At 45.8% G+C, this 14,910-nt stretch overlaps 1 protein-coding gene across 2 annotated transcripts in view; it reads left to right on the top strand.

Moving 5' to 3' along the window:
• The window catches only part of LOC115205271 (phosphatidylinositol 3,4,5-trisphosphate 5-phosphatase 2B), a 36,295-nt gene extending 28,289 nt beyond the window's left edge, over positions 1-8,006 (top strand). For both annotated transcript variants that reach the window (XM_029771064.1, XM_029771065.1), the window contains 10 exons: positions 287-368; positions 1,421-1,504; positions 1,606-1,719; positions 1,808-1,896; positions 3,397-3,484; positions 3,965-4,117; positions 5,499-5,580; positions 5,722-6,514; positions 6,683-6,792; positions 6,890-8,006. In XM_029771064.1, the coding sequence (XP_029626924.1) occupies positions 287-368; positions 1,421-1,504; positions 1,606-1,719; positions 1,808-1,896; positions 3,397-3,484; positions 3,965-4,117; positions 5,499-5,580; positions 5,722-6,514; positions 6,683-6,792; positions 6,890-6,989 (1,695 nt within the window). In that variant the 3' untranslated portion in view covers positions 6,990-8,006. The remainder of the gene's footprint in view (positions 1-286; positions 369-1,420; positions 1,505-1,605; positions 1,720-1,807; positions 1,897-3,396; positions 3,485-3,964; positions 4,118-5,498; positions 5,581-5,721; positions 6,515-6,682; positions 6,793-6,889) is intronic.
• Positions 8,007-14,910: the final 6,904 nt, after the last annotated feature.

Below are 14,910 nucleotides of genomic sequence, written 5' to 3' on the forward strand. Positions count from 1 at the left end.
TGCTAGCTTGGGAAGCTTCGCTTTTGCAACAACTGTACCATACACCCCTAAATAGACTAAACAGAGACATATAGCTCCCTACCGGACTTCCTTTATGTGTAACCCAATCAGCTTTTATGGGGGTCACAGGGGTCACGGGGCTAATAGGCTGAAATGGCTGGTAGGATTGGAGTGCGGGGTTCCCTTCGTTGTATAATTCATTTTTGAATCAATTCTATTTTCACACACCCCACATCTAACACAAACAGACTTTACATATAGTCGTTATTCTGTTCTGTGTCAACAGGTGCGTGTCAATGTGCCATCATGGTGTGACCGGATTCTGTGGAAGTCCTACTCAGAGACACATATCACCTGCAACTCCTATGGTGGGTTTAAGTTTAGGACATCTTTTTTTAGGTTCATAACATTATCCTCAGACATAACAGCATTGTGGTTTAGCATTTAGACACAGCAAATTGGATATCATAGTATTATTTCCTGTGGCATTCCAAAATGAGACATTTCGTGGCCATTTCTTTCATTGTTTTCCTGTAAAATGTGAGAGGCCCTGTTAAGGTATGATTGGCAACTCCTACGTCCTCTGGTCTGTGGTCCTCAGACGAACAGTCATTTCCTCACCGCGGCTCTGACTCCAGGGCCATGCTTTTAACTTCCATCAGCAAACACAGTATACTCACCATACACCATCACAGCCATTAAAGGACGGTTCGTTTAGTCTCTGCCACAGGTTTTGATGATAATGTCCAACGACATAGAGTACGGAAGTCATCATCAGTGACATAAGAAGGCTCATTTGATGGTACACGTACAGCATAATGATAACGGGCAGGTCTGTATCATTATGGCAGGTCTGTATCATTATGACAGATCTGTATCATTATGACAGGTCTCTACAATTATGACAGGGCTGTGTCATTATGACAGGGCTGTGTCATTATGACAGGGCTGTATCATTATGACAGATCTGTATCATTATGACAGGTCTGTACAATTATGACAGGGCTGTGTCATTATGACAGGTTTGTATCATTAGGATTGGTCTGTATCATTATGACTGGGCTGTATCATTATGACAGGTCTGTATCATTGACTGGGCTGTATCATTATGACAGGTCTGTATCATTAGGATTGGTCTGTATCATTATGACTGGGCTGTATCATTATGACAGTGCTGTATCTTTGACTGGGCTGTATCTTTATGACAGGTCTGTATCATTATGACAGGTCTGTATCATCATGACAGGTCTGTATCATTATGACAGGTTTGTATCGTTATGACAGGTCTGTATCATTATGACAGGTTTGTATCGTTATGACAGGGCTGTATCATTATGACAGGTTTGTATCTTTATGACAGGTCTGTATCATTATGACAGGTTTGTATCGTTATGACTGAGATCTCTGTGTCTGTCTCCAGGTTGTACAGATGACATCTTCACCAGTGACCACTCGCCTGTTTTCGCCACGTTCCATATAGGGGTGACATCAAAGTTCAAAACAGGTGAAGTCATTGTAGTTATTTTGGCATAATCATTTTGATTAATATACGTCATATTATATCATGTTTATGCTTGCTTGTGACCCTTTAATGCCTCCAAATAGATCCAAGCTTGAGCAATGAGAGGGCCTGGATAGAGTTGGAGGGCATCGAGGCTATTGTGAAGACAACCGGCAAAGCCAAGTTCTTCATTGAGTTTCACTCATCCTGCCTTGACGGTGCTTTGTCCTTCATAATATTTTCTCAGATAGTTAATCTAAAGTGCTATAATATAATGATGTGATGAATGACTTTGTTTTCTTGCAGAGATCCGACGTTCCACAGAGAATGACTCACAGAGCTGTGACGTGCCTTGCTTCCTCAAACTGGGCTGGTCTTCCAAGCAGCTGCCCAAGGTAAATAAATCAATCTGGAGATAGATGACCAGACCCATCCCAAAGACACATACAATGCGTTAGGAAAGTATACAGACCCCTTCACCTTTTCCACATATTCGTCATAAAGCTACACACAATACCCGATAATGACAAAGCAAAAACAGGTTTTCAGACATTTTTGCTAATTTATGAACAATAAAAAACAGACATATCTTATTTACATAAGTATTCAGACCCTTTGCTATGAGACTCGAAATTGAGCTCAGGTGCATCCTGTTTCCATTGATCATCCTTGAGATGTTTTTACAACTTCATTGGTGTCCACCTGTGGTAAATTCAATTGAATCGACATGATTTGGAAAGGCACACACCTGTCTATATAAAAGGTCCCACAGTTGACAGTGCATGTCAGAGCAAAAACCAAGCCATGAGGTCAAAGGAATTGTCCATAGAGCTCCGAGACAGGATTGTGTCGAGGCACAGATCTGGGGAAGGGTACCAAAAAATGTCTGCAGCATTGAAGGTCCCCAAGAACAGAGTGGCCTCCATCATTCTTAAATGGAAGAAGTTTGGAACCACCAACACTCTTCCTAGAGCTGGCCGCCCGGCCAAACTGAGCAATCCGAGGAGAAGGGCCTTGGTCAGGGAGGTAACCAACAACCTGTTGGTCCCTCTGACAGAGCTCCAGAGTTCCTCTGTGGAGATGGGAGAACCTCCCAGAAAGACAACCATCTTTGCAGCACTCCACCAATCAGGCCTTTATGTAAATGGCACATGACAGCCCGCTTGGAGTTTGCCAAAGGCACCTAAAGGACTCTCAGACCATGAGAAACAAGATTCTCTGGTCTGAATGCCAAGCGTCACGTCTGGAGGAAACCTGGCACCATCCCTACAGTAAAGCATGGTGGTGGCAGCATTATGCTGTGGGGATGTTTTTCAGCAACAGGGACTGGGAGACTAGTCAGGATCGAGGGAAAGATGAACGGAGCAAAGTACAGAGAGATCCTTGATGAAAACCTGCTCCAGAGCGCTCAGGACCTCAGACTTGGGCGACGATTCACCTTCCAACAGGACAACAACCCTAAGCACACAGCCAAGTCAACTCAAGAGTTGTTTCGGGACAAGTCTCGGACTTGAACCCGATCGAACATCTCTGGAGAGACCTGAAAAAAGCTGTGCAGCGACACTCCCCATCCAACCTGACAGAGCTTGAGAGGATCTGCAGAGAACAAAGGGAGAAACTCCCCAAATACAGGTGTGCAAAGCTTGTAGCGTCATACCCAAGAAGACTCAAGGCTGTAATTGCTGCCAAAGGTGCTTCAACAAAGTACTGAGTAAAGGGTATGAATACTTATGTAAATGTAATATTGCAAAAAAAAATTGATTGATGAGGGGAAAAAAAACTATTGAATCAGTTTTAGAATAATGTTATAATGTAACAAAATGTGAAAAAAGTCAAGGGGTCTGAAAATGTTCAGAATGCACTGTAGCTAACCTGTGTGTGTCTACATATCATAGCTTCTCCCGATCGTCTCTGACATGGAGTACCTTCAGGATCAGCACCTCCTGCTGTGCGTCAAGTCATGTGATGGATTGGAGTCATACGGTTGGTCATGAGTCTTGTATTTTTTATTTCACCTTTATTTAACTAGGCAAGTCAGTTAAGAACAAATTCTTATTGACAAAGACGGCCTACACCGGCCAAACCCTAACCAGGACGACGCTGGGGCAATTGTGCTCCGCCCTATAGGACTTCCGATCACTGCCGGTTGTGATACAGCCCGGGATCGAACCAGGATCTGTAGTGAAGCCGCTAGCACTGTGATGCAGTTCCTTAGAACACTGCCCCACTCGAGAGCCCTTAAGTCCTTCCCTTCATGTTCATAACCACCACCATTCACTACTTTGCCTCTCATCAGCCATTTTGCAAGAAGTCAATCAACGCCCCCTTGAAACCTATTCATTGACAAGTGTATTTTAGGCACAGATCAATGGCCAGTTTACCTTCTCCAAGTCTTAATCTTAACCATTACGGGAGAATAAGCTTAATCTCACTTCACTGTTGACCTTACTGTTGGTCCTGTAGGTGAGTGCTGTGTGGCGCTGCGCTCCCTCATCGGCGCGGCAGAGCAGTTTGAGACGTTTCTGACCCACCGGGGGGAGGAGATGGGCTCCATACGTGGGCGGGTCAGGGTCCATGTGCCCAAGGATCGGCGAGGAACACGTGAGAAGATCTACGGTAGGTTAGCCTGCTGCCATCCTGCCAACCCCTCCTCTCTTCACTCTGCTCTCCACTCTTCACTCTGCTCTCCTCTCTTCACTCTGCTCTCCACTCTTCACTCTGCTCTCCACTCTTCACTCTGCTCTCCACTCTTCACTCTGCTCTCCACTCTTCACTCTGCTCTCCACTCTTCACTCTGCTCTCCTCTCTTCACTCTGCTCTCCTCCCTTCACTCTGCTGTCCTCCCTTCACTCTGCTCTCCTCCCTTCACTCTGCTCTCCTCCCTTCACTCTGCTCTCCTCTCTTCACTCTGCTCTCCTCCCTTCACTCTGCTCTCCTCCCTTCACTCTGCTCTCCTCCCTTCACTCTGCTCTCCTCCCTTCTCTCTGCTCTCCTCTCTTCACTGCTCTCCTCTTGTTTAGTCTCCTCTCTTCACTCTGCTCTCCTCTCTTCACTCTGCTCTCTTCTCGTTTAGTCTCCTCTCTTCACTCTGTTCTCCTCTCTTCACTCTGTTCTTCTCTCTTCACTCTGCTTGTACTATCGCTTCTCGCTGGGTTTCCATCGTGACAGTCCATGTGCCCTCTGGTTCTCCTGTGTATCTCTCAATGCTTCCTCTATTTGGTTCCTCAATGATCCACATCTTGGCTTTCTCTCTCTCTGGTCTCTGCCCTGGTTTCCTCTTTTTGGCTCCTCAATTATCCAAAGCTTGGCTTTCTCTCTCTCTGGTCTCTGCCCTGACTTCCTCTATTTGACTCCTCAATGATCCAAGGCTTTCTCTCTCTCTGGTCTCTGCCCTGGTTTCCTCTTTTTGGCTCCTCAATGATCCAAAGCTTGGCTTTCTCTCTCTCTGGTCTCTGCCCTGACTTCCTCTTTTTGGCTCCTCAACAATCCAAGGCTTTCTCTCTCTCTGATCTCTGCCCTGGCATCCTCGTTTTGGCTCCTCAACAATCCAAGGCTTTCTCTCTCTCTGGTCTCTGCCCTGACTTCCTCTTTTTGGCTCCTCAACGATCCAAGGCTTTCTCTCTCTCTGGTCTCTGCCCTGACTTCCTCTTTTTGGCTCCTCAACAATCCAAGGCTTTCTCTCTCTCTGGTCTCTGCCCTGACTTCCTCGTTTTGGCTCCTCAACAATCCAAGGCTTTCTCTCTCTCTGGTCTCTGCCCTGGCATCCTCTTTTTGGCTCCTCCCTGGCTGAGCCTGACCAGATGCATCCTGACACATTCAAAGGATACAGTATGAGTTGGTGCCCTTAACCCTATAGGTCAAGCCTCACACATTGCCATGGCAACACGCCAACACTGCCACCACATGCTAGTCTGGGTCTTTACCCCAGACAACACAGAACATATGAAGAAGACATGAGTTAAATCATGTCCAGTAAACACCTGTTTGGCTTTTTCAGAGTGGTTCTGCTTCGAGAAGGATGAGAAAGGTCTGGTGAGGGGACGCTTGTCTCCTCAGTCCACTCAGGCACCTGTCAGCCGGTGAGGATATTTTTGAGTTTTTCCAAGACGCTCACAGTGAAACTAACATACATTGTCAACATTTGATTTAAATATGTAGTTGGTTAGTGATGGGCATATAGTTATGGTTTACTCTCATTATGATTTGTCCATTCATTTCAGATCCTCGCCCCCTCCACCCAAGCCGGCCCCTAGCAGTTACACAAACCCCGCTTACTTCATATTTGAAGGTGTGTCTGTCCTGCGAAGGGTGGAGGAGGCTCCACCCCCTCGTAGGGACCCCCAGGTGGTCTGGGCTGGCGACTCAGCGCTGCAGCTCCCAAAGCTCTCTGTGGGGCGTGGCTACGACAGGAAGTCCGCTCGCAGGTCGGACTTCACTGAAATCGAGATTCCAGGCATCCTGCCCCACTACTCCTCCTCCAATGACCATCATCCTCCCCAGGCAAACTCCTCCTATCAGCTCTTCCCAGCTAAAAACCCATCGCCAATCCCCCCTGCCCCAAACCCCACCACCACCTCTCACTATCATGAACAGCCCATAAAACCACAACCAAGAAAAAACAATGTTGTCCAGGATGCCATCCTGCCTGCCAAGTACCTGAGGAACATGTACACGGACCACTCCGCTGTCATCAGAGAGACCCCCAGGAGAGAACAGCCTAGGGTGCACCAACAGGAACAAGCCAGCCCAGTAAGGAGCAGCAAACCCACCTCACTCTACCCCTATGTGTCCACCCACGTGCCCCATGTCCAGGCCTCAGCCTCCTGGGTGGCGGAGCAGCCAGTTGAGCCCCTAGGGGACCACTCCCTCACCGCCCTGCAGATTGCCAAGTCACTAAGTGAGGTGGACTTCTTCCCTGTGGACCTCAGGGCTCCATCCACACCAGGCCAGAGACCGGCCCAGAGGAATGACCTGGCCATGTCTACCGAGAGAGGCTACTGCTGGGAGAAAGAGGTGGGTGACTAGACACAATATGTAGAGAGTGGGACTAGTCATGGGCCAACAGTTTTTCTTAAAGTTCACGTGATCAGGAAACACTCCTAGCCTCAATAATATGACAACAGACACTTTGGTTTGGGCTCATTTTGCGAGGGATGTTTTGGGGGGGGATGTCTAATGCAGGTCCTCCGTGGGGCTCCAGAGACATTGCGGGAGCTACTCAGCACCCTGGGTCTGCAGAATTACACCCTGGGACTCAGCCTCAACGGCTGGGACGACCTGGACTACTTCAGGTGAGAGGAAGAATAATAGTCAATGGAAACGGATTATTTTGGTCTCAGTGGTCTTAGACAGTTAGGGATACCTTTATGACCTTTGCCCTCTCCACAGTGGCATCACAGAGGAGGACCTGCGTGCAGCCGGAGTGTCAAACCCGTCGCATCGCCGGAGGATCCTGGAGAACCTACCCAGGATCTGGGATTCACTATAGACCTACTTACGTTGTTTGAGTTTTCAACCTGAAGCCGATGGACATCAGTGACAGATGCTTGCCATAATGGAATACAAGTCGCCTCTTCTCCACGCCATCATTATCTTTACAGTAACAACGACTTGCTTTTATGCAAACACACAAAAGACGCAATGCGTGTCCCATGAAATGCTCATCTCATATCCCTTACCATTCAGGTGTGCACCTTCAAATGAGAGATGTGGATTCAAGCCACAGTCAAACATTTTTATATCCAATTTAGATCCACATAGCTAAATATTGATTATGTGTCTCCTCAGCAGTCACCAGACTGTAGTGTTTACTGAGCATTCACACCCATGACCTCTTACCCTGCTCTTTCCACTCCTCTACCGATATAGAGAACAGCACAGAGCTTGTTAAAGCACTCAATAAGGGCCATGGAGGGGGGAAATATATAGCTGTACATATTTGCCAGTACACGTTTTAACATGGTCTGTAAAGTTAATATGAAAGCTGCCTGGCTTTCTGTTTGCTGTCTGATGGTAGCATTATGTTGTAACCAGGGTGTAGTTGTTCTTAGTGATAAGAGGAGAATCCATTGGGAGGAATTAGTGAAACCTGGGCTAGTTCATTTACATTCTGTTCTTTACTCCTACATTGTATATCCTGTTTCTCTATCTGGTTATCTCTCTCTTAGACCATAACTCTTGTGCGCTCTTCAAGGGCCACACACCCATTTAACATGTGTGCACGGTTCCATTATTTTTTTTTACTGCCCTTTCAAACAGAATTGTATAAAACGAACTGTTGACTGAGTGACAGATCGTGTGGGTTCTTGGACATTGCTATTGCGTTAAACCTTGTTCTTGATGCCTGTGGTTCTTTGTCAGTGGTGCCGCTTAACTGTGGATCGTGGCACTTTACAACTTTATTCTCTGAAGGTTGTTGAAGGAAGTTCATGAGTTTTACATGTATATTACGTTCATTCAATCCAATGGGAGACCATATGAATAAAACAATATTGTGACAACATTATGAAATGGACTGTACATATTTATCAGGACATTTGGGACCATGCAAAACAAATGAGATTGAGCATTGGGAGGTTTGATATCACAGACTGCACTATGGCATCATGTTTGTTTTGTCTTCATAGAAAACTATAAAACTATCCACACCAAGTGAGCTATTCCTCTCTTTATGATAAACACCTTGCTGGTACAAACATCCAACGGGGGAAAAGCCAATCCAGAAGACCACACCTTGATATAATCGTTACGTTAGAAAGCTAGGTAGAAGCACAATTACATTCCAATCATAGACTTGACCGAAACACAATTGAATAACTCCCATCACTCACTTAATTAGCAAAATCATCACAGGTTTAGTAATCATTAATAATTGTTTAATTTGCTAATCGTAACTTTTCTCAAAGTCTTTCGTCATTATGTCACAATCCTCTTCGTCAGAAGATATGTTGAAATCGCTGTCGGACAAAGGGGACCAATATGCAGTGGATTGCATAATTTATTTTAAATGTGATCACGAGGAAAAAACAATAAACAAAACTCACGACAGGAACAGTGTAGCAGGCTAAACAAAAGCAGTGCTAACATACAACTACCCACAAGTGACAAACAAAACACACACCTACTTATAGGACTCCCAATCAGAGGCAACTAGAAACACCTGCCTCCAATTGAGAGTCCAGCAACCAAATCTGCACATAGAAAACTTAACCTAGAACCTACTCATACTAAAACATACACCACAAAACCCCGGAACACATAAATAACACACCCCTCTAAGCTATACACAAAAAAACACCATACAAAACAAACATACCTCTGCCACGCCCTGACCAAATAATACAAATAATCCTCTATACTGGTCAGGACGTGACACATTAGCCATGTTCTCGTTTAGACTTGAAGCAAAACGTCCTGTGTCTGTTTTCACACTATATCGTCACTTACACCCACAAACCACACCACTCTGTCTCTGTGGTACACTCACCCGGTAGCTCAATAGATCAAGGCGTGCATGTTTGAAGAAAAACATGGTACCTCTTATGTAAATTGTGCCATTCCAAGAATGTAACCATTGAGCAACAGTCATCGTGGGAAATTAACAAGTATCAGTCCTTACAGCAAATGTTCTGCCAATACAAGCACACTGTATGTGGGTTAGCTAGTTCTGTCAGTACTACTCATTCTACTTCTATAGTTATTAACAGTTAAGAGTGGATGATGTGTTTGTCTGTGTGAGATTAGGAGAAATCTGTATATATTATTGGTCTCTGTGTTAGTGATCTTCTGTGGTGGTGTATACAACACGACAGGTCAATATAAAATGAACCAACACTTTCCTCTGATTCCCCTGACAGCAGGTATGTGTCAGTGACTGCCTGGCTGACCGCTGAGGCAAACGTGTACTGGTCTCCTATCCTGGATTCAGAGGCTGCTGGATGATAAGACGCCCAGTCAGACTGGCTACGGTGGAACTCTCGTGATGTCATCACAGGACGTCCTCATGTGATTCTGGGACTTTTGGCAGAATGTCAAAACAGTGATCCTGCTTGCTTCTCTATAAAACAAACAGCCATTGTCCTGCCACTACAGGTTGGTTCAATGCCAGGTTTGGAACAAATATGTCTTATACAGTGTGACTGTGATAAGGTGTGACTGTGATTCAGTGTGCCTGTGATTCTGTGTGGCTGTGATTCAGTGTGACTGTGATTCAGTGTGCCTGTGATAAGGTGTGACTGTGATTCAGTGTGGCTGTGATAAGGTGTGCCTGTGATAATGTGTGGCTGTGATTCAGTGTGCCTGTGATAAGGTGTGCCTGTGATTCAGTGTGCCTGTGATTCTGTGTGGCTGTGATTCAGTGTGACTGTGATTCAGTGTGCCTGTGATTCTGTGTGGCTGTGATTCAGTGTGACTGTGATTCAGTGTGCCTGTGATTCAGTGTGCCTGTGATTCAGTGTGGCTGTGATAAGGTGTGCCTGTGATTCAGTGTGCCTGTGATAATGTGTGACTGTGATTCAGTGTGCCTGTGAGAAGGTGTGACTGTGATTCAGTGTGCCTGTGATTCTGTGTGGCTGTGATTCAGTGTGACTGTGATTCAGTGTGGCTGTGATAAGGTGTGACTGTGATTCAGTGTGCCTGTGATTCAGTGTGCCTGTGATTCAGTGTGGCTGTGATAAGGTGTGCCTGTGATTCAGTGTGACAGTGATTCAGTGTGCCTGTGATAAGGTGTGACTGTGATTCAGTGTGGCTGTGATAAGGTGTGCCTGTGATTCAGTGTGCCTGTGATTCAGTGTGCCTGTGATAATGTGTGACTGTGATTCAGTGTACCTGTGATAAGGTGTGCCTGTGATTCAGTGTGCCTGTGATTCTGTGTGGCTGTGATTCAGTGTGACTGTGATTCAGTGTGCCTGTGATAAGGTGTGACTGTGATTCAGTGTGGCTGTGATAAGGTGTGCCTGTGATTCAGTGTGCCTGTGATAATGTGTGACTGTGATTCAGTGTGCCTGTGATAAGGTGTGACTGTGATTCAGTGTGCCTGTGATTCTGTGTGGCTGTGATTCAGTGTGACTGTGATTCAGTGTGCCTGTGATAAGGTGTGACTGTGATTCAGTGTGGCTGTGATAAGGTGTGCCTGTGATTCAGTGTGACTGTGATTCAGTGTGCCTGTGATAAGGTGTGACTGTGATTCAGTGTGGCTGTGATTCAGTGTGCCTGTGATAAGGTGTGACTGTGATTCAGTGTGGCTGTGATAAGGTGTGCCTGTGATTCAGTGTGACTGTGATTCAGTGTGCCTGTGATAAGGTGTGACTGTGATTCAGTGTGACTGTGATTCAGTGTGCCTGTGATAAGGTGTGACTGTGATTCAGTGTGCCTGTGATTCTGTGTGGCTGTGATTCAGTGTGCCTGTGATAATGTGTGACTGTGATTCAGTGTGCCTGTGAGAAGGTGTGACTGTGATTCAGTGTGCCTGTGATAATGTGTGACTGTGATTCAGTGTGCCTGTGATAAGGTGTGACTGTGATTCAGTGTGCCTGTGATAAGGTGTGACTGTGATTCAGTGTGCCTGTGATAAGGAGTGACTGTGATTCAGTGTGGCTGTGATAAGGTGTGACTGTGATTCTGTGTGGCTGTGATTCAGTGTGGCTGTGATAAGGTATGACTGTGATTCAGTGTGCCTGTGATAAGGTGTGACTGGGATTCAGTGTGGCTGTGATAAGGTGTGACTGTGATTCAGTGTGGCTGTGATAAGGTGTGACTGTGATTCAGTGTGGCTGTGATAAGGTGTGCCTGTGATTCAGTGTGCCTGTGATTCAGTGTGCCTGTGATAATGTGTGACTGTGATTCAGTGTACCTGTGATAAGGTGTGCCTGTGATTCAGTGTGCCTGTGATTCTGTGTGGCTGTGATTCAGTGTGACTGTGATTCAGTGTGCCTGTGATAAGGTGTGACTGTGATTCAGTGTGGCTGTGATAAGGTGTGCCTGTGATTCAGTGTGCCTGTGATAATGTGTGACTGTGATTCAGTGTGCCTGTGATAAGGTGTGACTGTGATTCAGTGTGCCTGTGATTCTGTGTGGCTGTGATTCAGTGTGCCTGTGATTCAGTGTGCCTGTGATAAGGTGTGACTGTGATTCAGTGTGGCTGTGATAAGGTGTGCCTGTGATTCAGTGTGACTGTGATTCAGTGTGCCTGTGATAAGGTGTGACTGTGATTCTGTGTGGCTGTGATTCAGTGTGCCTGTGATAAGGTGTGACTGTGATTCAGTGTGGCTGTGATAAGGTGTGCCTGTGATTCAGTGTGACTGTGATTCAGTGTGCCTGTGATAAGGTGTGACTGTGATTCAGTGTGACTGTGATTCAGTGTGCCTGTGATAAGGTGTGACTGTGATTCAGTGTGCCTGTGATTCTGTGTGGCTGTGATTCAGTGTGCCTGTGATAATGTGTGACTGTGATTCAGTGTGCCTGTGAGAAGGTGTGACTGTGATTCAGTGTGCCTGTGATAATGTGTGACTGTGATTCAGTGTGCCTGTGATAAGGTGTGACTGTGATTCAGTGTGCCTGTGATAAGGTGTGACTGTGATTCAGTGTGCCTGTGATAAGGAGTGACTGTGATTCAGTGTGGCTGTGATAAGGTGTGACTGTGATTCTGTGTGGCTGTGATTCAGTGTGGCTGTGATAAGGTATGACTGTGATTCAGTGTGCCTGTGATAAGGTGTGACTGGGATTCAGTGTGGCTGTGATAAGGTGTGACTGTGATTCAGTGTGGCTGTGATAAGGTGTGACTGTGATTCTGTGTGGCTGTGATTCATTGTGACTGTGATACAGTGCGACTGTTTGAATGCTCACCTGCTGCTAACTAATTACCAAGGTAGTCTACTAAGCAATGTATTAGATTTTGATCTAAAGGAAAATTCAGTACACTGACAGACTGTCTGTGAATGCTATATAAAGCCAGTCAGCCTGTCCTTTGATTGGTACTGAGTGGGTTTCAGTAGTGTGATGCGTCACTGGCCCACTCAAATTCCAGGCTTGTGAGCCATTAACAGGTCGTCACAAACACACGTGCAGACACACACACACACACACACACACAGTGGTACTGACTTATCCAAGGGTCAGGGGTCAGGCTCTAAAGGGGAAGGGAGAGAAGGGGCAGGAGGGCAAATTGAATGGGTTTCTCTAGTGTGCTGCGTCAGTGGCCCACTCACATTCCAGGCTTATGAGCCATTAACAGGCCATCACATACACACACGTTGGCACACGTGGACACGCACACACTCACAAACAAACTCATACTCACACAAACACACACACACACACACACACACACACACACACACACACACACACACACACACACAGACATAGGGCTAAATTATATTCAATAATATGCATATAATATATTTACTTCATTAGATATTAGGATTAAACAATGCGCAATCAAGTATTAATAGTTTAGGTGACTAAGATCAAGAAATGGTCATTAGATGTGAATATAAAATGCAACTATTTAATAACATTATGAAAGGAATTAATTACATTATACAAGGCAAAACCATAAGTTACAAGACATTACTATCAACAAGGCATTAGTTTAGGCATATGTTGTACATCGTAAAGTTACAAGACAAAGCATGAACAAATTGGTCCTACTCGTGCCATAAGCCTAGTAGCTAGCCTAGAAAAGAGAGCATTCCTCATAAGACTTTTTCTCCAAGGACAGGATACAAGAAGAAGCAGGACGGAACAATGTATACCTATGAAGGTGTGACTTTTTCTAACCAAAACTGACCACCATAGACCAATCAGAGCATTTCAAGTTACACTGACATTAAACTAGCTAGCCCAACCTCCACACAGGAGGTCACAGCATCCAAAGGTTTGTCTGGGGGATGGGTCCAATGCAGATGAGGCAGCATTCCTAAGAAGGGCAACAAAACCTCTTGCATACAGAAAAAGTTGTTAGAGATCAGGCTGAAAAAATAAAAGGACCAGAGAGATATGTTAGACATCATACATCCATATAGATGTCATCAAAGTTCTCTTCAGAGAACAAGGTTCATATAGACCAAACATGGATGCAGTAATATTATTCATGACTGCGTGGCCGTGCACGTCTCCAACTCAATCAACAACTTTGCTGATGACACAACAGTGGTAGGCCTGATTACCAACAACAATGAGACAGCCTACAGGGAGGTGAGGTCCCTGGCAGAGTGGTGCCAGGAAAATAACCTCTACGTCAACAAAACAAAGGACATATTCGTGTACTTCAGGAGACAGCAGAGAGAGCACCCCCCCATCCGCATCGACGGGGTCACAGTGGAGAGGGTGAAAATCTTCAAGTTCCTCAGCGTGCACATCACTGACAACCTGAAATGGTCTATCCAGTGTGGTGAAGAAAGCACAACAGCAGCCTCTTCAACCTCAGGAGGTTTAAGAAATGTTTTTGGCCCCTAAGACCCATGAACTTCTACAAATGCAATATTGAGAGCATCCTGTCGGCCCATATCACCGCCTGGTATGGCAATTGCACGGTTTTCTTGTTTTTGTAATTTACGGACAGCCAGGGGCACACTCCAAAACTCAGATATCATTCACCAGTTAAGAGGCAGTAGGGATGACAACTCGTTATATAAACTCAGCAAAAAAAGAACCCAGGACCCTGTCTTTCAAAGATAATTCGTAAAAATCCAAAGAACTTCACAGATCTTCATTGTAAAGGGTTTAAACACTGTTTCTCATGCTTGTTCAATGAACCATAAACAATTAATGAACATGCACCTGTGGAACGATCGTTAAGACACTAACAGCTTACATACAGTAGGCAATTAAGGTCACAGTTATGAAAACTTAGGACACTAAAGAGGCCTTTCTACTGACTCTGAAAAACACCAAAAGAAAGATGCCCAGGGTCCCTGCTCATCTGCGTGAACGTGCCTTAGGAATGCTGCAAGGAGGCATGAGGACTGCAGATGTGGCCAGGGCAATAAACTGCAATGTCCGTACTGTGAGACGCCTAAGACAGTACTACAGGGAGACAGGACAGACAGCTGATCATCCTCGCAGTGGCAGACCACGTGTAACAACACCTGCACAGGATCGGTACATCCGAACATCACACCTGCGGGACAGGTACAGGATGGCAACAACAACTGCCCGAGTTACACCAGGAACGCACAATCCCTCCATCAGTGCTCAGACTGTCCGCAATCGGCTTAGAGAGGCTGGACTGAGGGCTTGTAGGCCTGTTGTAAGTCAGGTCCTCACCAGACATCACCGGCAACAACGTCGCCTATGGGCACAAACCCACCGTCGCTGGACCAGATAGGACTAGCAAAAAGTGCTCTTCACTGACGTGTCACGGTTTTGTCTCACCAGGGGTGATGGTTGGATTCACGTTTGTCATCGAA

This window comes from Salmo trutta, chromosome 13 (assembly GCF_901001165.1).
Source record: "Salmo trutta chromosome 13, fSalTru1.1, whole genome shotgun sequence".
Taxonomy (NCBI): domain Eukaryota; kingdom Metazoa; phylum Chordata; class Actinopteri; order Salmoniformes; family Salmonidae; genus Salmo; species Salmo trutta.